The 26,103-nt window shown below is 40.8% G+C and overlaps 1 protein-coding gene across 4 annotated transcripts in view; it reads right to left on the minus strand.

Moving 5' to 3' along the window:
- Window positions 1–26,103, minus strand: part of arhgef7a (Rho guanine nucleotide exchange factor (GEF) 7a) — a 54,546-nt gene that overhangs the window by 19,753 nt on the left and 8,690 nt on the right. For 3 of the 4 annotated variants that reach the window (XM_062069771.1, XM_062069768.1, XM_062069769.1), the window contains exons 2-14: window positions 23,077–23,160; window positions 6,300–6,384; window positions 6,038–6,171; window positions 2,999–3,200; window positions 2,828–2,916; window positions 2,657–2,751; window positions 2,477–2,572; window positions 2,199–2,321; window positions 1,954–2,092; window positions 1,826–1,885; window positions 1,596–1,742; window positions 1,218–1,304; window positions 4–82 (exon numbers count right to left, since the gene is read on the minus strand). In XM_062069771.1, the coding sequence (XP_061925755.1) occupies window positions 4–82; window positions 1,218–1,304; window positions 1,596–1,742; window positions 1,826–1,885; window positions 1,954–2,092; window positions 2,199–2,321; window positions 2,477–2,572; window positions 2,657–2,751; window positions 2,828–2,916; window positions 2,999–3,200; window positions 6,038–6,171; window positions 6,300–6,384; window positions 23,077–23,160 (1,420 nt within the window). Of the gene's footprint in view, window positions 1–3; window positions 83–1,217; window positions 1,305–1,595; window positions 1,743–1,825; window positions 1,886–1,953; window positions 2,093–2,198; window positions 2,322–2,476; window positions 2,573–2,656; window positions 2,752–2,827; window positions 2,917–2,998; window positions 3,201–6,037; window positions 6,172–6,299; window positions 6,385–23,076; window positions 23,161–23,242; window positions 23,324–26,103 lie in introns of those variants that run through there. The other variant, XM_062069770.1, reaches the window with a different exon arrangement.

The following is a 26,103-nucleotide window of genomic DNA, read 5'->3' on the forward strand; positions in this document are numbered from 1 at the left end:
TACCGCTGAGCTCGAAGGCATGTTTGTGGGCTTCACAGTCTTCTAGTTTGTTCACCGACATGCTGGCCAGAGGCAGCTTTCCCTGTGGATAATAAGCCCACCATGACAACCACAATTCAGTCTGCCAAGCTCATGTCGACAACCAGTCTAAAACGACCAACGCATCAAGTCCCAATCTACCGTGTTCTTTTTATCACTAAAACGTCCGGCAAAAGTGGACGTTGATATAACATTTGGGACTCAAAGGTCTGTTTCTGTCGACATGTGTTATAATATTTATCCATCCATTTTTTACCGCTTGTCCCTCTCTGGGTCGCGGTGATGGCTAGAGCCTATCCCAGCTGCAATAGGTCGGAAGGCGGGGTACACCCTGGAAAAGTCGCCCACTCATTGCAGGGCCAACACAGATTGAACCTCAACTATTTTATCCCTAATCAGGGGGAAACGAGAGCGACACATCTACTGTGTAGTTGTATAGACGGCGTGGCGAAGTTGGTTGAGTGGCTGTGCCAGCAATCGGAGTGTTGCTGGTTACTGGGGTTCAATTCCCACCTTCTACCTTCCTAGTCACGTCCGTTGTGTCCTTGGGCAAGACACTTCACCCTTTGCCTCTGATGGCTGCTGGTTAGCGCCTTGCATGGCAGCTCCCGCCATCAGTGTGTGAATGTGTGTGTGAATGGGTGAATGTGGAAATACTGTCAAAGCGCTTTGACTACCTTGAAGGTAGAAAAGCGCTATACAAGTATAACCCATTTATCATTTATTTATCATTTATAGCATTAAAACGTGCATGGTAACTTCCTGTTCAATGCAAAGTAAGCTTCAAAATAAAAGCATTAAACTGGTATTAAACTGGATTCTACAACACTCACATATCAAAATGTCTCCATTAATTATTTTCCTGAGATTGTTGGTCTTTGGAAGAAAGATTTTCTCATGATTTTCCGAGGACTGACAAAATGAACACGTTAATATGGATTAATCAATATCAATCTAATTTAAATTTTCAATTCAATTAACCAATCTGCAGCGCAATGACTAAAAAAAAATCTCTAAACGTCTCTGGAAGAATATTAATTTATTAGAATCCTTTATATTCTCAGTTCCCATTTCCCAGTCTCAAGTAAATGTGGGAGCACTGGCTAGTCTGAGGGGCGTCAACATGAATCAATTCAAATCTAGATACAAATCAAGGGAGCATGTTCCTAATCACTAACCTGGAATATGAAGCCGCTCATCCTGGGGCTGGCAGACAACATGAGGAGGACGTGGGGGAAAAGCATGAGGTAACGCTCGCTCTTTTCCTGGAGGGATAGAGAGGTGGTAACAAATATATGGGGAAATAAAATGAAAAAACACAAGAAAATTGTCACCAACTTGAAAAAAACCCAAAGCAGGCCATAAAAAGGCCTGTAATGCAGTTTATTATGATATGTTTTACTATTCAAATGGAAAATCTGACTTTTACAGGCAATAGCGAAATGTAGAATAACATAACTTGCCCTTCTCATGGGTATTTGCTGCCATCTTGGACCGTATGTTGATACTACATTGAATTATATTGTGAGAGTGAAGAACAGGAATACTGGAGCTACCTCTGCCCCAGGACTGAGCACCAGGACCTGGCTCATGTACAGCACAGAGCCCAGAGTCTTGATGTCGTCGCCCTCCCACAGCCGGATGGATTCGGTCAGGATCTGCAGCTCCAGCTCCTTGCGCTTCCGCACCTCCTGGCACTGCACCTGGCACAGAAGAAGCAAGCGGCCGCTCCAAGTTGTACATCTTTACGTAGGCAACAGGAGGCCATGATGCGCGGTGGCCTTACCGACAGATTCTTGAAAGATGCCATGCACTTCTGGATGTCACCTCTGTCAGGGTGGCTCTCCTGGAAAAAAAAACACAACGTTAGGGCAAACATTAGTAAGACATGACAAAGTGCGGATGGCCACACACCTCCATGTGCCTCTCCAGCTCTTTGAGCAGGGTGGGGTATTTATCCAACCTCATGAAGGGTTTACTGAGACCAGTGGTCAGGGTGAGGATCCCTGGACTAACAGCTCCCCTTCCTTCCATGAACTCCCCCAGCACCTCACTGTCAGAACACAATGACCAAGCAGTTAATTCACGGATACACGGATGATGAGCTTAGAATAACTGTTATTCTTGGTTGATTGAATGCAGCTAGTGCGTTCACAAACCTGTGTTGCGTGAGCACATTCACTGCACAGGGGTGGTTGGAGCAATAACCCACATAAAGAGCCCTCATTTGGGGCATGAGGTTGAGGAAGAAGCCACCTACTCTTTGTTGACTCTCTGGAAGCCTTAGAAAAATCAAATTTTGGCTCAAATAAAGACAATAGAAGACAAATATGCCTCAATCTCCATCCTTGTAGTACAGGAACGTAACACTAGAGGTCTCTCCATTTGTTATGAAACAGGGAATACTGCTGCAGTGGGACTTGGAGGCCAGACTTACTTGGTACATTCCTCCAGTGTTTGGACGAGCATCTGCTGAAAGGTGCTGATCTCTTCCAGGTTGCCGAGGATCAGCGATACATCCGCGCCGCTCAGCCTTGCAGGTCAGAGAGACGGTGTATTGTGAGACATTGACATTTTTTTCTCCCCGTATTTATCATTTCAGATGTTATTTTCATACTTGTCAAAGCTCTGAAGATGGCGCAGGTAGCTTGTCAGGAGGCTCTGAAGGTCTTTAGAATATTCTGTCTCTGTTTCTAAAATGTTCTGCAACACCTACAATTTAAGAAAATATAAATTAAGTCAAAAAAGAATCCCTAAAATTAATGGCCTAGACAATAAAATTGCCTACCAGGTTGTAGTATGTTTTGCTAATTGCAGACGTGTCAAAGCCTTTAGGTGGACTTTTAAGTGTACCAGACTTTGGGGACACTTGTTTGTCTACAAGCAGAGCAAATAAATGTAATGAAGAATGGAACACAGATAAGGTCACATGACCACAAAAGTCAGAGTTCATATTTACCAGAGCCTTTGAGTTCACGGACATAGTTGCTGGGAAACCATCCCGTCCTGCCGTTGAGGGTCCCCTCCCACCAGCCCCCATCCTCCTGACGAGTCACGCCGATGATATCACCCTTGTTGAAGGTGAGCTCATCTTCATTGGTTTGCTGGAAGTTGAAACGCGCCTTCACCAACAGATGCTGTGCACTGTTCTCTGACATGTCCTGAAAGAAATGAACAAAGATTGTGAGACTTTTCAATGACGTAATGAGATGAAATGTGAGTACACCCTTTGTAATTCAGCAAGGGACAATAAATACTAGAAAAGCAACATGTGTGGCATTAGATTTTTACTCTCCACAGAAAATGAGTCAACATGCAGTCATTTATCTAAATAAAGCGCTGACTTCATTCTTTTTGGCATTGAATTCACCAGAGCTGTACAGATTTTTACTGGAATCCTCTTCCCTTCCTGAATGATGACATCACTGATGGATGTCACCTTCGCTTGAGGGTATGCCTCAAATACTGAATTGGGTTCAGGTCTGGAGGAGACACACTTGGCCCCTCCATCACTTTCACTTTCCTCAGCAAGGCACTTGTCATTTTGGAGAGTTTTAAGCTGCTTATCATGCTGTAAACTAGAGGTGGGAATTTTCGGACATCTCACGATTCGATTATGATTACCATTCAGGAGCTACAAATCGATTAAAAATCGATTAGTGATGCATCTTTAATTTATGCATTTTGATGCCGTTTTACATTTCTTTTCATTTCACTAAATAAGCATTTATCACTTGCATCTTTCGAAAGCAGTGCATTTGTAATAAGAAACAGTTAAATTAATTCCCTCCACATTTATTAAATTAATGGAAATGTGTGCAAAACTGAACATAAGTCGAATCTCTCGGTGAGGTGGCTCACTGTAGTCGGCCAAATTTTAAAACTGTCTGCATTACTTTATTTACAATATATAAATTATCGATTATTGACGTTTAGTAATAGATTTTATAATCGTCCATGTTAAGTTAAGTTAAAGTTAAAGTACCAATCATTGTCACACACACACTAGGTGTAGTGAAATTTGTCCTCTGCATTTGACCCATCCCCTTCCTCACCCCCTGGGAGATGAGGGGAGCAGTGAGCAGCAGCGGTGGCCACGCCCGGGAATCATTTTTGGTGATTTAACCCCCAATTCCAACCCTTGATGCTGAGTGCCAAGCAGGGAGGTAATGGGTCCCATTTTTTTTGGTCTTTGGTATGACTCGGCCAGGGTTTGAACTCACAACCTACCGATTTCAAGGCGGACACTCTAACCACAAGGCCACTGAGTACGAATTGCGATGCATCTAAAAATCGATGATTTCCCCCACCTCTACTGTAAACTGTGCTGGGGAACTGCAGTGCGGTCCAGTTCCTGAAGGGTATAAGTTGGAATTCATGTTACTCTTAATGAACCACAGCTCCCCCGTGCGATTCATGCACCCACAGACCTCGACATTACCACCGCTATCGTTTATATTCTGATAATGCACGTTGACGACACGTTCTAGTTGTGTCCCACAAATTTGGCAGTCACAAGCAAACGAACACATCCTCACACACTGTAGCATCCACAGTGAAAAGCCACGTCTAAGTCAGAAATTCTCGCCTCCATGGCGCCAAAGCAACGGAAGCTTTTTACAAGTATCATTATCATCAGGGGACGAGGAATATCTAAACATGCTACACTACACACCGTAGGACGATGTGCACCCCGCTAAATGCAAGCTAGAGCTCTTGCGTGTGAACAAAGGTAGGCGGCGGATCGATACAAATATCGACATTAACAATGCAAAATATAGTATCAATATGATAATAATAATAATTGATTAGATTTATTTAGAGCTTTTGTAGACACTTAAAACGCTTAATTAATAGTGAGAACTGAGAGTCCATCCTTCATTCACACATGATGGTGGTAAGCTACATTTGTAGCCACAACTGCACTGGTGTAAACTGATGGACACATGGCTGCCAATTTGCTCCTGTTGCCTCACCGACCATCACCAAATAGCCATTCACATTCATACAACAGTGTGAACGGCACTGGGAGCAAGGTGGGTGAAGTGTGAAGTGTCTTCCCAGGGACACAACAGACACGACTAAGATGGCAGAAGCAGGATTCAAATCAGGAACCATCAAGTTGGTGGACGGCCGCTCTATCATCTGAGCCACACCGACCCAATATAGGTCAATAGCCGATACTACAGTGGTTAGATTGATATTTCTTTATCAAAAGATCTTTTGTAGTTTTTGGTATTGTTTACAAACTAAAGAAGTAAGTCCATGGGCCCAGGAGTGTTTTAAAGGGGAACTGCCTATCATTCACAATCCTATCATTCACACTTTTTTATAAACTCTAACTCATAAATTTAATTATTCAATAATCTTGAAAATTTCAGGTATCAGTATTAGCATTGGTATGGACAATACTGCCCCTGTAACTACCTGGTACTGGATCGATACCCAAATTCTCAGTCAAAACTAATGTAAAGGATCCAAACAACAGAAGAATAAGTAAAGAAGTGTTTATTACATTTTAACAGAAGTGTAGATCGAACTATTAACAGTAAATTAGCAAGTAGATAAATAGTAGTTTTGAGAAAATAATACAAAAGGATGTTACTGCATTCATTAGGAGCTAAATTAAGAGTCTTTGTAAGCCGTTTTGAGATGGTTCTATTATCATTTATACACAAATTAATATATTGTAATCTACATGGTTATCACAGAAGGCTGCAATGTATATATCGCGATACAGATTTTAGGCAATATCGCTCATCCCTAACCACCACCATGAAATACACAATTATCTTGCACTTGTGCTGCCAGCTATTTGAAACCATAATGGGGGTTTCTTCAGTATTTTCCTTAAGAAATCATACCAGGGATCATTTTAACCACACCCCTGAACAACTGACACTCTAGCACTGAATACATGCCCATAATTTAGAACCGTACCAAATTACATATGATAATCCCTTAATTGTTCAGTTACTGTTTGAAGCACTGGGCTTACCAGACTGCGAAACTGGTTCTGCAGCAGCTTGGACGATCGACCCAGTGAAGCCTGGGAAGCCAGCGACTCAAAGGACTTGATGCGGTGGGCGGACGAGTGTCGGGCGCACACCGAATCACTGCCCACGCCAATATCTAGAGAGGAGATGGCAACATAAAAATAAATCAGACCTTGTTGGAGCGGTCAGCGCCCACACATGCTCATTGACTACTGCTGTGTCTTCCAATATGAACACCCACACACACACTTAATTTGAACTAACCTGCCGTCACTTTATTGAGAGCCACCAGACTGCTCAGCACCTTTGAGAAGTTCAGGCCCAGCAGCAGGTCACTGGCCTCAAATGGCTGTGGATGAGAGAGAAAGCGTCAGAAAGCCGTCCCGCTTATACAACACACAGGACAAGAGACAATCCGTAACACTCGTCATCATTTTGGGCAGACGTTGCGGTGGTGGTGCTGGCGGTAGAGGGGAAAAGAAACAACAAGCTCAGCAGACTTGAACATCTGCAGCAGCCACCGACCCGACCCTCATTACCACGCTGCACATACACATTGAAATATGTGACATGTGAGCTGACAATGGGTTAAAAGCTCTGATCTACGCTGTGAGCGAGCACCAGAGAAACACTGACGACAATCAACTCTACCCGCCTGTTATTGTCAACAAATCCCAATATCAACGTCAAAATACCAGGCTTTGAGTTAAGAGAGCAGCATACAGCAGTTTCTCTTTGAACTACGATGTAAACTTCAGCAGTATGTCTGCTCACAAGCGGTGAGTGTTGTGTTAAAAGATGCATAATATGGTATCAGTCATTGTAAAGTCAAATACAAACAACCTAAGGGTAACACGCGAAATGAGTGCCGAATTCAGTTCTTTTATAGGTGCCGATCAAATTCCATCGTCCGAGTATTAATTCATGTCAAATCAAACGGTGCCATATTTCGATACCTTTGTTGCAAGTGACGTCACTTCCAGTTGCAGACTCGGCCAGCTCAGTCACTTGGCGGGCAAACAAGTAACACACAGTAAGCAGCACTCAGAGCGGACTTAGTCGGACTGCCTCGAGGTAATGTTGCAATTTTCAATTTCAACAAAGCTAGTATGCCAGATAAGAAAACACTTAAACATACAGTATGGCTCCATTTTTCAAAATGTGCTAGCTTGATGCAAATTAACGTTGGACTGCCATAGACATACTAATGATTAGGATTAGCGATATTACATGCCGTTTCAACACTTTCAAATGTTGTAATGAAAACTACAATTAAGATGCAAGTTACAATCAAACAGCTGCTGTGTAAAAGGTACAGTACTTACAGTACAAACACTTTGTAAGGCACAACAAAAGACTAGATTCAGCTTAATGGCAAAAAATACTCCCTGACTATGCAACACTCTGAAATCCAGGCCTATTCAACTGGCAGCCCGCAGGCCATATCCAGCCCACTAAAGCTGTTCATTTGGCCCGCTGAACATCACCCAAAAAAGCTTGATGCAGCCATTAAAACTAGGGTTGCTCATGTATGCAGTACTCCCGCCAACCCACAGGGGGCCAGCCACAGCAAGGCATGTGTCACAACGAAGCAGCAGTAGGGTGAGTAGTAGAAGAAGACTACACATTCAACCCTGATAAAAATTAAAATAAATCTCGAAAATCGAACTATTAACATCGACTGGACAACAAAGTATGAATGTTTTTCCCCAAGCAATTGCTCGAGTCATTGTTTCTTGTCGGACCTTTTAAGCGATGGACAGTGTTCTAAACAAGCAGCAATAATGGTAGAAATCCACACGTGTAAGCTTCATTACGAAACTTGGTCAAACCTTTGTAAGTACAGATATTTAATTTGTTTTGTATTGAAATTGCTGACTTTATGATGTCTTTGGTACTCGTGGTCGTGTTGTTTTTTGTCTGACAATAACCTGGGCGATAACGCTACAGTACACCTTAGGTTTAGATGTGTTGAGTCACAGACACATACATCGTGTCCAATGTTTGATGTGGATGTTGTTTAATTTTTATTTAGTGTAAACATCTGTAGTTTATTGTGTGACTGGATTAACAAGAAGCCTATTTTATTTATGTAAAATACACAATAGATATTATTGGGGGGATATAGCTCGGTTGGTAGAGTGGCTGTGCCAGCAACTTAAGGGTTTCAGGTTCGATCCCCGCTTCCGCCATCCTAGTCACTGCCGTTGTGTCCTTGGGCAAGACTCTTTACCCACCTGCTCCCAGTGCCACCCACACTGGTTAAATGTAACTTAGATATTGGGTTTCACTATGTAAAGCGCTTTGAGTCACTAGAGAAAAAGCGCTATAAAAATACAGTTCACTTCACTTATGTAAAATACACAATTGACGCAATACTTTGTAATGTTAATTTTTTGTTTATTTTTTTATGCTTACAAACTCTCAATGAAGGAAGTGTAAAGAATTAAAACTGAGGAAGGAAAATAATTCAAAAGAAGGAACATCAATCCTCAATAAAACTTCTGGGGCTCCTGTTTCTTCATGCTGTTAACTCGCTGCAGACGCTGGGAACAAGTAGCAAGGGCAGAATAATACATTTATAGACAGTGCAGTGTAAAAGCTGATGTGTTTACTTTGAAATGAACTAAACGCAGTCTCAAAGTAATATCATTTGCGGAGGCACTTTCTGATGAAACATGCGGCATTTGAAACTGGGGCTCTCTTCATGATGTAGTTGAATAGCTCTGCTGTAGTCTATACTGCCTTCTAACGTCTTGAATCGCAATGGAATGCAAAATCTACTATATAATACACACAAATGGGACACAGAAGTGTAAGAAATAAACAACTGGAAAGCACAGTTATCATTATCTGCTCAAAGTTAAATGTTGAATATAAACATTTTTATTTTGTTATTAAACAAATTAACATTGTTTGAGGACTGGATTAAGGCAACGTTTACAAAAAGTAACTTACATATTAGGTGACTTCAACATTGACCTTTTGAACCCAAATAACCAAAAGACCATTGATGATGTTACATACATAATGTACAGCATGAGTTTGTATCCTAAAATCACAAGGCCAAGCAGAATCCCAGGACACATCGATAATATCTTTGCCAATGGCTTTGATAATAATACTACAAACGGACTGTTAATAACTGACATCAGTGATCATCTACCAGTTTTCACAATTTATGACAGACACTACAAGAAGAGGAACGTCGATGACAAAATTATATTTCAATGGCTACTCACAGAGAACAACATTAATGCTTTTAAGACCTGAGAGAACAACATTGGGACAATATGTACAGTGAAAATGATGTAAAAGAGGCATATAGCAATTTCTTTAATACTTTCCTGATGCTCTACGACAAAAAATGTCCATGGAAACAATTAAGAAGCAAAATAAGAAAAGTCAACCATGGATGACAAAGGGATTGAAAATGCTTGCAACAACAAATACATTATACAGAACATTTATATCACAAAGATCTATTGATGCAGAAAATAGGTTAAAAAAATATAAGAAAAGGCTAACCAGCATACTACAAACATGTAGGAAAGAATATTATGGTCATTTATTAGACAAGAACAAAAATAACATGAGCTCAACATGGGGCATACTTAATAGCATCATTAAAAATGGTGCCTAGAATGATTACCCTCAATACTTCCCAGACGAAAACGAAAAAAATGACAAAATGAAGGAAATGGTCAAACAGGCACATTCGGACAAAATGAAAATAGCAAGAGTGGTACCGATTTATGAGACTGGAGACAAACATACAATTACTAACTACAGACTTGTTTCTTCACTGCCCCAATTTTCTAAAATAATTGAAACATTATTCAACAACAGATAAGACAAATTCATAAACAAAAGTGGAACACTTACAGAGAACCAATATGGATTTTGAGCTAATATCTCATCATCAATGGCATTAATCAAAATAACAGAAGAGATTACCAATGCAATAGATAGTAAACACTGTTCAGATGAAATATTTATGGATCTAACTCAAGCTTTTGACACAATGAATCATAATACCATAATCAACAAAATAAAAAAGGATGGAATCAGAGGGTTGGTATTGAACTGTATTAGAAGCTACTTAACCAACAGAAAGCAATATGTTAAACAAGGCAAAAATATGTCATCAGTGTACCCAGGGACCAATATTGGGACCAAAATTGTTTAACCTCTATATAAATGACATTTGTAAAGTTACAAAAAACATACAGTTAGTACTTTTTGCGGATGACACAACTGTGTTTTGTTCAGGAGAGAACAAACAAGCTAATACAAGTAATAACAGAAGAAATAAACAAATTAAAGAGATGGGTTGACAAAAACAGACTATGCTTGAATCTCAGCAAAACTAAAACAATGCTATTTGGTAACAGTAGAAGAGACAGTCAAACACAAATACACATGGATAAATATGGATATACACGGCATGGATATAAAATAAACCCATTTTTAGGCGTTATATGGATGAGAAAATGAACTGCAAATTTCGTGTAAAAAATATACAACATAAGGTGGCAATTAATATTTCTATAATGAATAAAGCGAAATATGTATTTGACAAAAAAAATCACTCCATATTCTCTACTGCTCGCTAGTGTCACCATATCTGAGTTATTGTGTAGAAATATGGGGAAATAACAACAAAAGTACACTTCATTCAATAACTGTGCTACAAAAGGTCAGTTAGAATAATACATAATGTTTGATATAGAGAACATAGAAACACTTTATTTATTAAATCAAAAATATTGAAATTCAGTGATTTGGTGCATTTGTAAACAGTTAAAATTAATCACAAAGCAAACAAAAACCTGCTACCTAAGAATGAACAACAATTCTTCTCAACGAAGGAGGAGAAATATAAGCTCAGAGAAAAATCTAATTTCAAACATCGGTATGCACGTACAACACTTAAAAGCTTTAGCATATCAGTATGTGGTATTAAATTATGGAATAGATTAAGAAAACAAGTTAATCAATGTACAAATGTGCTCCAGTTTAAGAGGCTGCTCAAACTAAAAGTGTTTACAAAGTATATGGAAGAAGAATTTTGATGAACATCTTGAAATTATTGAAATGAGATATTATTCATGTCATTATGTAAAGCATGACTGGCTTCACTTCTAATAAAACTGTTGTAATTTATTTACGTAAATTGTGTTACAAAACGAGAACAGGAAGTGAATATGTCCTACTTAATTGCTATGAATTGGAAAAGGGGTAGGATTAAAGAAGCTTGGCTTCTTTGTACTCCTTTTCGACCATGTTGTAAAGAGAAATGTAAATATGTAAACTATATGATGTATAACTTGTAATTGCATACATGTTCAAAATCAATTTAAACCAAACCAAACATTTAACAACACACCAAGAGGTACTAAAAATATAACGTGTCTGTATTCTTATATTCAGGGTCCAGAGATTTATAATCGATACAAACCAGTGAGTGACGTGCAGTCGTGGTAGGCTGAGTTTTTTGTCCAGTAAGCTGTGTTATTACAGTGTTTTCTGTGTGATTCCTGTCATTCTAAACATTTTCTTGAGGAAGCATCACTGAATTTGCACATTCCCTGATCAAATACAGTAGAGAAATCAGTACAGACATCATTGATTGTATCATTGATGATGGCCGCCTTTTTCTGGAAGCACTGGTTATTTCGCTTATGTAATACCGAAGATGAGCACTGACTGAGATTGGAGTCTGTATTCGTCTTACGCTCTGATTGCTGATATGCCTCAAGGTGGTGTGCGGATGTGGCTTTGTGTTTTCACGAGTGTGACATTGCAGGAGTATATACTTGTATATGTGTGCGTGTGTGTGCTTCGTGAACTGAAAGTGCAAAACCCATAAGAAAGTCCCCCATTCAGCTTGTTAGCTTTAAGGCGTGTTGGCCAACATCTGTCATTTTATTACGCCCACCATTGAGACTAGAAGAAGACATGTTGGGATACCGATAGAATGCCTCAACTGACACAAAGAACAACAACAAACTACCCTGTCCACACTACCATGTAAGAAAAACAGTTGGCCGTTTTTATGGAGCATGTTCAGTTAAGTTTTCTCTCTAATGTTCATGGTTTTATTTGTTTTGGGTCATAGTCATACTTACCAAGTTACATCAAGGCAGTGTTTTTCAACCTTTTTTGAGCTTAGGCACAGTTTTTGCGTTGAAAAAATCCGGAGGCACACCACCAGAAATCATTAAAAAACGAAATTCAGTTGACAGTAAAAAGTCGTTGTCGCAATTGTTGGATATTAATTTAAACCATAACGAACCATGCATCACTATAGCTCTTGTCTCAAAGTAGATGTATTGTCACGACCTGTTACATCACGCTGTGACTTATTTGGAGTTTTTGGCTGTTTTCCTGTGTGTAGTGTTTTAGTTCTTGTCTTGCGCTCCTATTTTGGTGGCTTTTTCTCTTTTTTTGGTATTTTCCTGTAGCAGTTTCATGTCTTCCTTTGAGCGATATTTCCCACATCTACTTTGTTTTAGCAATCAAGAATATTTCAGTTGTTTTTATCCTTCTTTGTGGGAACATTGTTGATTGTCATGTCATGTTCGGATGTACATTGTGGACGCCGTCTTTGCTCCACAGTAAGTCTTTGCTGTCATCCAGCATTCTGTTTTTGTTTACTTTGTAGCCAGTTCAGTTTTAGTTTTGTTCTGCATAGCCTTCCCTAACCTTCAAAGCCTTTTCTTAGGGGCACTCAACTTTTGTTTATTTTTGGTTTAAGCATTAGATACCTTTTTACCTGCACACTGCCTCCCGCTGTTCCCGACATCTACAAAGCAATTAGCTACCTGCTGCCACCTACTGATATGGAAGAGTTACTCTAGACAGCACTGACACTCAACAACAACAACATATAATTTGCAGACTATAATTACTGGTTTGCAAAACATATTTTTAACCCAAATAGGTGAAATTAGATAATCTCCCACGGCACACCAGACTGTATCTCACGACACACTAGTGGTTGAAAAACACTGGTCAAGACCAGTGTTTTTCAACCACTGTGCCGCGGCACACTAGTGCAGTGTTTTACAACCTTTTTGGAGCCAAGGCACATTTCTGTACATTGAAAAAATGCAGATGCCCACCACCAACAGAAAACATTAAAAATGTAAACTCAGTAGTTGATATTGACAGTAAAAAGTAATTGTTGCAATTGTTGGATATGAGTTCAAACCATAACCAACCATGCATCACTATAGCTCTTGTCTCAAAGTAGGTGTACTGTCACATCACGCCGTGACTTATTTGGAGTTTTTTGGTGTTTTCCTGTGTGTAGTGTCTTGCGCTCCTATTTTGGTGACTTTTCCTGTTTTGTTGGCATTTTCCTGTAGCAGTTTCATGTTTTCCTTTGAGCGCTATTCCCCGCACCTGCTTTGTTTTAGCAATTAAGACTATTTCAGTTGTGCGGATGCTATCCTCCTTTGTGTGGAAATTGTTGATTGTCATGCCATGTACGGATGTACTTAGTGGACGCCGTCTGCTCCACACGCTGTAAGTCTTTGCTGTCGTCCAGCATTCTGTTTTTGTTTCGTTTTCCATAGCCATCCCTATACTCCAATGCCTTTTTTAGGGGCACTCGCCTATTGTTTATTTTTGGTTTAAGCATTAGATACAACGTTTACAAAGCAATTAGCTACCTGCTGCCACCTACTGATATGGAAGAGTATTACACGGTTACTCTGCCGAGCTCTCGACAGCACCGACACTCAATTTGCAGATTATAATTACTGGTTTGCATAAAATATTTTTAACCCAAATAGGTGAAATTACATAATCTCCCACGCCACAGTGGTTGAAAAACACTGCATTAAGGAAAGCCACATGAATGCACAACTCAACATCATGTCCAAAAATGAGTAGGAAGAATCAGTTTTTATAATCACACCCCATTGCCATGTCTCAGAATATTGTGTCTAAATCCTGTCTTTAAGTGTCAGGGAGGAACAGAGAAGGTGTATCAAAAAATATTGCTTTTGCACAATGACGTAAAATGGAAAATAAAAAGTGTGGGTGGGAAAACGTAATCATGCAACGTGCGTAGTGACGTCAGACAGCAACATGGCGGCCAGGTCGCAGAAACACTCCAAAGTTTGACTAAAAAATATTGCTTTTGCACAATGACGTAAAATGGAAAAGAAAGGAGAAAAAAGTGCGGGTGGGAAAACGTAATCATGCAACGTGCGTAGTGACGTCAGACAGCAAAATGGCGGCCAGGTGGCAGAAACACTCCAAAGTTTGACTATATTTTACATGAAAAGATTGCAACAGCGCTACTTGTAATAATTGCAAGGCTGCTATTTCATCAAGGATGACATAAGAGCATAATGCTAAAACATTTGAGCACACAGCATGCTATAACTATAAATGAATGTTGTGTTGTTGAACCACACCGATCTCATCCCAGCAGCAGTAACGCTGGCACGTCCTCTGAATACAACGGGTTCTAAGTAACACCGCCTATGGCCCCATTAACACTGCACACCAAATCCGATATGTTTGCCCTCAAGTGACACAGATCTGATTTTTTTTGCCAGTCGAAACGCTCCAAAGTGCTTCAAATATGATCATTTCGCATCAGATTTGGGCCACATCAGGAGGTAGTCCGAATGCAATGCCAATTGAATGCGACCCGTATGTGACTTTTTTGTCAGCTTTCAGCGAGCTATGTTATTCCTGTGAGCGGGGAAAAACACAGCCCGCCAGCGGAGGTGGATACTTCATCACAACATCCGGTTTTGGTGAGCAAAGTCTTTTTTCGAGGGCCGAATTTCCGGTGCATCACAAGTGAATAGTGCGCAAATAATAGGCTATATGTAATATATGAACATATATATTTTAATTTCTGAAGAAATAGCAATTGTTGAAGGACCGGAATTGAGGCTTTGGCGTATTTGCATAAATGTGAGTTGAAAAATACAGCTAACTTTGATCCACGCTGATGTCCTTGCCTCCTCTACTTAACAGCCACAAAAAGATTAGAACCCTCCGAAATATCTTACACTATATACATCCATTCATATTTCATATTACTTTTATTTATTTTTAGGTTAAAAACAACAACATTTTTTAAGGTGTGGCGACCATATCTATGGTGGCAACTTTTTATTTATTTTGTAGTAGTACTAGAAACTTCCTGGTTCATTTACGGAATCCAGTCAACTTCCTTTGTTTTTATTTTATCAATGATGTTGAGGTTACTTTTGGGCCACATTGGGGCCTGTGCACATTTACACTGGAGTCTGATAAAGAGTACATTTTACTCGCTGTGTAAACAGTCAGCTGGAAAAAATCTGATTTCGAAAAAATCTGATTTGGGCCACTTTGGCCTGCAGTGTAAACGTAGTCTATGTTAGCGCTATTATTTGTTGTATTGAAAATAATGCCTTCTCATTCAGATGAGCATAACGAGAGACAGATTCTGGTTCCGAGGCTGGCAGTACTAGCGCTATTTCACATCTGCAGCCCAACGAATGCCACCGAGCAGTGACTAAGTTGGTGGTTAAAGACTTGCAAACATTTGCAGCAGTAGACGCTAATTTTTTTACAGTAGGTGAATGTTCAATTGTAGTCAGAAAAAAGGTTTTCTTCCCACCAGATTTTCATAGTCCTTTTTTATTATACAGGTGAAACTCAAACAATTTCAATATTGTGTAAAATTCCATTCATGTCAACAATAAAGCCAGCTATTATATGATATAAACTCATTAGATGCCAATTTAAATATGTCAAGTTTTTTATCATAATTGTACTGATCATGGCTTAAAGCTTTTAAAACCCCACATTTTCTGGGATTTTCAACTCTAGGTCTTTGTAATATGTAAGTCATAATGATCAAAAATATAGTGAATAAAGGCTTGCCATATCTCACTCTGCATATAATGAGTTAATATCACGTTACTAAATGTTACATTCTTATGTAATTTACACGTTTTATTTTGTTGAATTCTATGGAAGAATATTTATTTCTTATACCGATTATATATATTTTTTTTAAATATTTTTTCTCTTCAACGTATGTGCCCTTTTAAGACCTCACTGTTTGCTTTGTAAGGTCATGGTATCGCTTAACTAAACAAAATGTGTGCTAATCCAACTTTTTGGTAATTTTTTTTCCAAATAAGAATAGATAAGAGAACCGATAAAGAACCGAATCGAAAGCGGAATTGAAAAAATCTAACCAATTCCCATTTCTAAACAGCAGTGTCTGTTAAGCAAGAGGAGCCAGAGGTCACAAACAAAACATGTCCAAACCGCTGAAGCTAAGCGTTAGCGTGTCACAGTTGCTGGTCTCTGCAGCTCCAGTCAAGCTACCTGGGGTCAGCGCCAGCAGCCCCAATGCACTCTGGAGAAGATCCAGCTGGGCTTTACAGATGGCCAAGTCCCAAACTACAAGTAATCATGCTCAGTCTACTTCAATCACAAAAAAACTAAACTAATGTAGTTGAACATGCTGACACTTGCACGCACAAACAAATCACTCGAAGGGTACATATCACAGATGTTTAAAGGCCTACTGAAATGAATTTTTTTTATTTAAACGGGGATAGCAGATCTATTCTATGTGTCATACTTGATCATTTCGCGATATTGCCATATTTTTGCTGAAAGGATTTAGTATAGAACAACGACGATAAAGATTGCAACTTTTGGTATCTGATAAAAAAAAGGCTTGCACCTACCGGAAGTAGCGTGACGTAGTCAGTTGAACATATACGCAAAGTTCCCTATTGTTTACAATGATGGCCGCATGAAGTGAGAGAGATTCGGACCGAGAAAGCGACAATTTCTCCATTAATTTGAGCGAGGATGAAAGATTTGTGGATGAGTAAAGTGCAAGTGAAGGACTAGTGGGGAGTTGAAGCTATTCAGATAGGGAAGATGCTGTGAGAGCCGGGGGTGACCTGATATTCAGCTGGGAATGACTACAACAGTAAATAAACACAAGACATATATATACTCTATTAGCCACAACACAACCAGGCTTATATTTAATATGCCACAAATTAATCCTGCATAAAAACACCTGCGTGTTTGTTATGCTAGCTCCTAGCTCCTCTGCTAGCTCCTAGCTCCATAGAACACGCCAATACAATTCAAACACCTGATCAACACACACAATCACTCAGCCCAAAAGACCGTTTACCTAACCCAAGGTTCATAAAGCTTATATATTTTTAAAAAGTTACGTACGTGACGCGCACATACGGTCAAGTTATCGAATGTTTAGCAGCCAAGGCTGCATACTCACGGTACCTGATATTCAGCTGGGAATGACTACAACAGTAAATAAACACAAGACATATATATACTCTATTAGCCACAACACAACCAGGCTTATATTTAATATGCCACAAATTAATCCTGCATAATAACACCTGCGTGTTTGTTATGCTAGCTCCTAGCTCCTCTGCTAGCTCCTAGCTCCATAGAACACGCCAATACAATTCAAACACCTGATCAACACACACAATCACTCAGCCCAAAAGACCGTTCACCTAACCCAAGGTTCATAAAGCTTATATATTTTTAAAAAGTTACGTACGTGACGCGCACGTACGGTACGGTACGTGTTATGCTAGCTCCTAGCTCCTCTGCTAGCTCCTAGCTCCATAGAACACGCCAATACAATTCAAACACATGATCAACACACACAATCATTCAGCCCAAAAGACCGTTCACCTAACCCAAGGTTCATAAAGCTTATATATTTTAAAAAAGTTACGTACATACGCAAAAAAAAGCCAAAGCTGCATACTCACAGTAGCACGTCTGCGTCTTTGTCATCCAAATCAAAGTAATCCTGGTAAGAGTCTGTGTTGTCCCAGTTCTCTACAGGCGTCTGTGTATCCAAGTCAAATGTCCTCCTGGTTAGAGTCTCTGTTATCCGAGTTCTTCCATCTTGACTGCATCTTTCGGGAATGTAAACAAAGAAGCGCCGGCTGTGTACTGTTGTGGCTGACTACGTTCGAAAAATACGTCCATTTCGCACCGACAACTTTCTTCTTTGCTTGCTCAGCTTCCTTCTTCATAATGCAATGAACATGATTGAAACAGATTCACGAACACAGATGTCCAGAATACTGTGGAATTATGAAATGAAAACAGAGCTTTTTCGTATCGGCTTCAATGTGGAAGGCATACCCGTGTTCGCTGGTCTACGTCACGCGCATACGTCATCCTCAGAGGCGTTTCGAACCGGAAGTTTAGCGGCAAATTTAAAATGTCACTTTATAAGTTAACCCGGCCGTATTGGCATGTGTTATAATGTTAAGATTTCATCATTGATATATAAACTATCAGACTGCGTGGTCGGTAGTAGTGGGTTTCAGTAGGCCTTTAAACACCAAAGGATTCAATCGAATGAACAAAATGGCTTCTGTACTGCTCTAATTTGGGTTTTTTGAAAGTGCACGACAAAGTGGAAATGAATACGTAACCTCTCTGACTACATGGTCATACTAAATGTATTGCACAACAAAGCAGCAACAGAACCAACATGTTGTACTGTAATAGGACTAAGGAGCAAACCAGCATTAAAGTTAAAGTGCCACTGATAGTTACACACACACTAGGTGTGGTGAAATTACCCTCTGCATTTGACCCATCCCCTTGTTCCACCCCTTGGGAGGTGAGGGGAGCAGTGAGCAGCAGCGGTGACCGCGCTTGGGAATCATTTTGGTGATTTAACCCCCAATTCTAACCCTTGATGCTGAGTGCCAAGCAGGGAGGTAATGGGTCCCATTTTTATAGTCTTTGGTATGACTCGGCCGGGGTTTGAACTCACAACCTACCGATCTCAAGGTTGACACTCTAACCACAAGGCCTGCTTGTTGGTACCTGTTTTTGTGTATTTGGGATCGACATAAGGGCGGATAATGTGTAATCAAACCATGGTGGCATGGCAGAGATATTAATAAAACAATCTTGCCTTCTTCCAAATTTGCCGTTTGGAATTTGAGACGATTGTGGCGTATTTTGCCGAAGTTACGTCAGCGAATATCTCCATATATGGTACAGGTTTAACAAAAGAGCTTTGCGTCAGGTCGCAATTGTTATTTAGTTGTAGTCAATACGCTCCTTATTTTTCTCTAACCTCTTGTTGTGGGGCAGACTGGCTTATACATGCATTCACCACTGCTGCCATTTCTAATACAAAGAAGCGTATAGTTCAAACTAAATCGGTCAGTAGACTCGCTATGGAAACACTAAAGATGGGGTAGAGAAGACGATGTCAAAGTGGAGCCGTGTAAGTAAGACCGCCCACAAAACAGCGCATCCTTAAAAGACGGTCAGAAAGCAGCTTGAAAACGTTCTGTAAAAAATTATCTAAGCAATATTTTGACCAAAGGACCACCATTATATGTTATGTAGACCACAAGAGTTTTAAATGTAGAAAAAAATCATAATATGACCCCTTCTAAGCACGAGGTAAGCACATTACTCATAATACATCAATTGCAGCTTTTGTCATCTTTTAGAGTTCATAAAAAATGGTGGTTACCTGCAGCCACAGTTGTCAATGTCAGGGTTTTTTTTTTTACCAATTTGTGATCCCGCCAACTACAGGAGACTCGAACGTTAATTAACTGGAAGCGTTAATTGGTGGATTTATTGCATTTGCGACAGATGAAAATACAGACATATAACCCACAGTGAACCTTGACAAACACAAGTTCTTAATTTCCAACACAATGTCATTTGCCTCTTACTGCTAAAGGGCATGTTTCATTCGCTCAATTTCTCCCGTCCCATCTCTCGTTGGCAGTCGAGAGGAGCGGCGCTCGCTGTCAAACACTGACTCGCATTGTCAAGAGGAGAGGGTGGTTCAATGACCCCCGTGTTCCGCCTTACAGTGCACACTGTCCCCAGGGCCGCCTTAACCAAAGGGGCGCCGGGACAGAAGGGGTTTTGGGGGCCCCCCTAAAACCTAAACAACCACCCCCCCACACGCACCGCCGCCCCAAAAACATAGTTTGAAAAAAAAATGTATGTGAGTGTGAATGCTTGTCTCTCTATCAGTGTTGGCCCTGCGATGAGGTGGCGACTTGTCCTGGGTATGCATTGCCTTCCGCCCGAGGGCAGCTGGGATAAGCTCTAGCCCCCCCGCAACCCCGAAAGGGACAAGCGGTAGAAAATGGATAGATTAATCAATTTTACTCTATCAAACAGCAACAGTGCAAAAACATTATCCATTTTTATAAAAATTTCAGTGTGCCGTGGGAGATTATCTAATTTCACCTATTTGGGTTAAAAATATTTTTGGCAAACCAGTAATTATAGTCTGCAAATTATGTTTTGTTGTTGAGTGTCAGTGCTGTCTAGAGCTCGGCAGAGTCTTCCATATCAGTAGGTGGCAGCTTTGTAGATGTCGGGAACAGCGGGAGGCAGCGTGCAGGTAAAAAGGTATCTAATAGTTAAACCAAAAATAAACAAAAGTTGAGTGCCCCTAAGAAAAGGCATTGAAGCTTAGGGAAGGCTATGCAGAACTAAAGTAAAACTGAACTGGCTACAAAGTAAACAAAAACAGAATGCTGGATGACAGCCAAAACTTACTGTGGAGCAAAGACGGCGTCCACAGTGTACATCCGAACATGACATGCCAATCAACAATGTCCCCGCAAAGAAGGATAAAAACAACAGAAATATTCTTGATTGCTAAAACAAAGTAGATGCAGGAAATATCTCTCAAAGGAAGACATGAAACTGCTACAGGAAAATACCAAAAAAAGAGAAAAAGCCACCAAAATAGGAGCGCAAGACAAGAACTAAAACACTACACACAGGAAAACAGCAAAAAACTCAAAATAAGTCAGGGCGGGATGTGACAGGTCGTGACAGTACACCTACTTTGAGACAAGAGCTATTTTGATGCATGCTTGGTTATGGTTTAAATTCATATCCAAATATTGCGACAACGACTTTGCACACTCTTGGCATTCTCTTGATGAGTTTCAAGCACACCTGTGAAGTGAAAACCATTTCAGGTGACTCCCTCTCGAAGATCATCGAGAGAATGCCAAGAGTGTGCAAAGCCGTAACCAGAGCAAAGGGTGGCTATTTTGAAGAAACTAGAATATAAAAACATATTTTCAGTTATTTCACCTTTTTTTGTTAAGTACATAACTCCACATGTGTTCATTCATAAAAGCATTCATAAAATAAAGAAAACACATTGAATGAGTCGTCCAAACTTTTTGCCTGTACTGTACAGTGAAGTGAATTATATTTATATAACGCTTTTTCTCTAGTGACTCAAAGCGCTTTACATAGTGAAACCCAATATCTAAGTTACATTTAAACCAGTGTGGTTGGCACTGGGAGCAGGTGGGTAAAGTGTCTTGCCCAAGGACACAACGGCAGTGACTAGGATGGCGGAAGCGGGGATCGAACCTGCAACCCTCAAGTTGCTGGCACGGCCACTCTACCAACCGAGCTATACCGCCCCACAATGTACATGAAACTAATATTATCAGACAGGTCTCGTGAAGACGAGTCCAGTGATGTAAGTATTAGTTTCCTGTGATAAATAATTTAGATTAAAAATGTATGGTCAACTTCTTTAATACAAAGTCAATGGGGCTCAAGATTTTTGATGTGACCTTTTTGTTGAAAAGTTCCAAACATTCTTAATATTTAAACACATTTTAAAAAGGTTCATATTTTTGGAAAGCTAGCTACACAAAGAAACGGGAAAAAATGGTTTCACAGTTACATTGTATTTTTTATTGAGTAAATTCATGAAATTAGCGTTGGAAGTGACTGACTTTAGAGTAAACATGGCTGGTCCGACTTGACTTGTAAGTCACATCACAACGACAAGGAAATCGGCAGGTCCAAAAATCAGTGTGTGAATTGATCAATTTAAAAAGATATTTGGCAAACTCACAGATAAATATATAGCCGGGGTACCCGGAAGGAACCCACATAGTCACGGGAAGGACATGCAAACTCCACACAGAAAGAACAAGAACCCAGGACCTTCGTATTGTGAGGCACAAGCACAAACCCCTGGTCCACCGCGCAAGACAAGAACTAAAACATTACACACAGGAAAACTCTAAATAAGTCACGGCTTGATGTGACAGGTCGTGACAGTACACCTGACAAGAGCTATATTGATGCATGCTTGGTTATGGTTTAAATTCATTTCCAACAATTGCGACAACGACTTTTTACGGTCAACTGAGTTTCGTTTATTAATCATTTCTGCTGGTGGGGCGGCGTGGCGAAGTTGGTAGAGTGGCCGTGCCAGCAATCGGAGGGTTGCTGGTTACTGGGGTTCAATCCCCACCTTCTACCATCCTAGTCACGTCCGTTGTGTCCTTGGGCAAGACACTTCACCCTTGCTCCTGATGGCTGCTGGTTAGCGCCTTGCATGGCAGCTCCCGCCATCAGTGTGTGAATGGGTGAATGTGGAAATACTGTCAAAGCGCTTTGAGTACCTTGAAGGTAGAAAAGCGCTATAGAAGTATAACCCATTTATCATTTATTTATTTGGTGTGCCTCCGGATTTTTTCAACCCAAAAACTGTGCCTAGGCTCAAAAAAGGTTGAAAAACACTGATCTGTAAGTCATCCGTAAGTGCTATGATCTGCGGTGGAACTTGCAAGGCAGGGCATCATTCAATCACAATACTGTACAAAAGCCGAAACTTTCAAGAAGAGACAATGTTTTAAAGGGTAAAGTGGATGGGTGACAACAAAACCACGCATGAGCACAAATATTTGCATTGATTAGTAACCCCAAGCACTTTTTGCACATGTAAATCCAAACGTGCGGTGGGAAAGGAGCGACAAGTCCATCATATTTAAGTTTATCCAAATGATTGATGTATCAGCGGGCGATGGGGGAGTGCAGCCCGGCTGCAGCCTCACTCCTCCTCCCCCTGCCAGCGGGCTTCTCTCCATGAAACCTTTGTTTCACAACTCTCCACTTTAAGCATTGGAGCTTTGGTGTAAACGTAACAATGTAAAATACGATGACTATTACCGACTCTTACCTCGACACGGAAAGATGTGCAGCCTTTGACGAACTCCTTTATGTTGCTCAGACACTCGCCGTCGTTCTTCGGCTCCTGGTAGATCTGAAAGGACGAGAGCCAAATATTAGCGACACATTTCCACTTCTCCGCCTCGGGTTCTTGCTTTCTTTGCGTTCTTAATAACCTTCTGGGGAAAACACGTATAATGTGAAAAATCATCCACAACAATGCAGCGGACCGAGCTTGAGTGTGTGCTTGTGACACCCCGGAAGGCTGCACTCCAATCCCGCTATGGGCTCATGGAGGAGAGGTTGGAGTGTGGGTTTCCACACCGGAAATGACGTCACCAAGATGGCGTTCCCTTCGCTATACAACATTTGTTCTTCGCCCCGTAGGAAAAGTGTATAACAGGATTCAAACGACGATTGCTACACATGAGGTGAATAGGTGACTAAAATAAAAAACTTTCGGAACACTGCATCACCTTAAGGCACTCCCAGAAAACAAGAATGACTCGAAGGAAGCTAGATAGACCCTTCCCAATCCCTGCTAGTTTAGCGGCTAATGTATTACTTTGAGGGAACTCTAACAGCTAACAACACAAACTATTTCCTTCTTAATGTATTCTGTTGTTAGCAAACTTTTAAATTGCGTTTGGGGGGGAAAAAGTCTTACTGAGTGTGTAAAAAGCTGTTAGCGCCAGATAATGTTCCACTCCAATCCTGTAGGTGTTGCTACTGAGCAGTCATTGTAGGTATGTGTAATCCATCCATCCATTTTCTACTGCTTTTCCCTTTTGGGCTCGCGGGGGGTGCTGGAGCCTATCTCAGCTGCATTCGGGCGGAAGGCGGGCTACACACTGGACAAGTCGCCACCTCATCACAGGGCCAACACAGATAGACAGACAACATTCACACTCACATTCACACACTAGGGCCAATTTAGTGTTGCCAATCAAACTATCAGGCAGCACGGTAGAAGAGGGGTTAGTGCGTCTGCCTCACAATACGAAGGTCCTGAGTAGTCGTGAGTTCAATCCCGGGCTCCGGATCTTTCTGTGTGGAGTTTGCATGTCCTCCCCGTGACTGCGTGGGTTCCCTCCGGGTACTCCGGCTTCCTCCCACCTCCAAAGACATGCAGCTGGGGATAGGTTGATTGGCAACACTAAATTGGCCCTAGTGTGTGAATGTGAGTGTGAATGTTGTCTGTCTATCTGTGTTGGCCCTGCGATGAGGTGGCGACTTGTCCAGGGTGTACCCCGCCTTCCGCCCGATTGTAGCTGAGATAGGCTCCAGCGACCCCGAACGGAATAAGCGGTAGAAAATGGATGGATGGATGGAATCAAACTATCCCCAGGTGCATGTTTTTGGAGTTGGGAGGAAGCCGGAATACCTGGCATACTTGCCAACCTTGAGACCATCCGGATTGGGGGGGGGGGGTTGGTGGTAGCGGCGGTGTATACTGTAGCTTCCCGGAAGAGTTAGTGCTGCAAGGGGTTCTGGGTATTTGTTATGTTGTGTTTATGTTGTGTTATAATGCGGATGTTCTCCCGAAATGTGTTTGTCATTCTTGTTCGGTGTGGGTTCACAGTGTGGCGCATATTTGTAATAGTGTTAAAGTTGTTTATACGGTCACCCTCAGTGTGACCTGTATGGCTATTGATAAAGTATGCCTTGCATCCCTTATGTGTGTGTAATAACCGCATATATTATGTGACTGGGCCGGCACACTCTTTGTATGGAGGAAAAGCGGACGTGACGACAGGTTGTAGAGGACGCTAAAACCAGTGTATTTAAGGCACGCCCCCAATATTGTTGTCTCTGTGTGAAATCGGGATAATGGTTGCCTCTGGAGATTTTCGGGAGGGGCACTGAAATTCGGGAGTCTCCCAGGAAAAATCGGGAGGGTTGGCAAGTATGGTACCCTGAGGGAACCTACGCAGTCACGGGGAGAACATGCAAACTCCACACAGAAAGATCCCGAGCCCGGGATTGAACCCAGGACTACTCAGGACCTTCGTATTGTGAGGCACATGCACTAACCCCCGTGCCATGTAAAACAATTAAAAATATATATATACAGTACAGGCCAAAAGTTTGGACACACCTCATTCAATGTGTTTTCTTTATTTTCATGACTATTTACATTGTAGATTGTCACTGAAGGCATCAAAACTATGAATGAACACATGTGGAGTTATGTACAGTACTTAACAAAAAAAGGTGAAATAACTGAAAACCTGTTTTATATTCTAGTTTCTTCAGAATGGCCACCCTTTGCTCTGAGTACTGCTTTGCACACTCTTGGCATTCTCTTTGATGAGCTTCAAGCACACCTGTGAAGTGAAAACCATTTCAGGTGACTCCCTCTCGAAGCTCATCGAGAGAATGCCAAGAGTGTGCAAAGCAGTAACCAGAGCAAAGGGTGGCTATTTTGAAGAATATAAAACATGTTTTCAGTTATTTCACCTTTTTTTGTTAAGTACATAACTCCACATGTGTTCATTCATAGTTTTGATTTCTTCAGTGACAATCTACAATGTAAAATAGTCATGAAAATAAAGAAAACCCATTGAATGAGAAGGTGTGTCTAAACGTTTGGCCTGTACTGTATATGAAACTAGTATTATCAGACAGGTCTTGTGAAGACGAGTCCAGTGATGTAAGTATTACTGTCCTTTGATAAATAACTTAGATTAAAATTGTATGGTCAACTTCTTTAATACAAAGTCAATGGGGCTCAAGATTTTTGGTGTGACCTTTTTGTTGAAAAGGTCCAAACATTCTTAATATTTAACACATTTTAAAAAGGTTCATATTTTTGGAAAGCTTGCTACACAAAGAAACGGAAAAAATGGTTTCACAGTTACATTGTATTCTTTATTGAGTAAATTCATGAAATTAGCGTTGGAAGTGACTGACTTTAGAGTAAACATGGCTGGTCCGACTTGACTTGTAAATCACATCACAACGACCAGGAAATCGGCAGGTCCAAAAATCAGTGTGCAAATTGATCAATTTAAAAGATATTTGGCAAACTCACAGA

Source organism: Entelurus aequoreus, linkage group LG14, assembly GCF_033978785.1.
Source record: "Entelurus aequoreus isolate RoL-2023_Sb linkage group LG14, RoL_Eaeq_v1.1, whole genome shotgun sequence".
NCBI lineage: Eukaryota > Metazoa > Chordata > Actinopteri > Syngnathiformes > Syngnathidae > Entelurus > Entelurus aequoreus.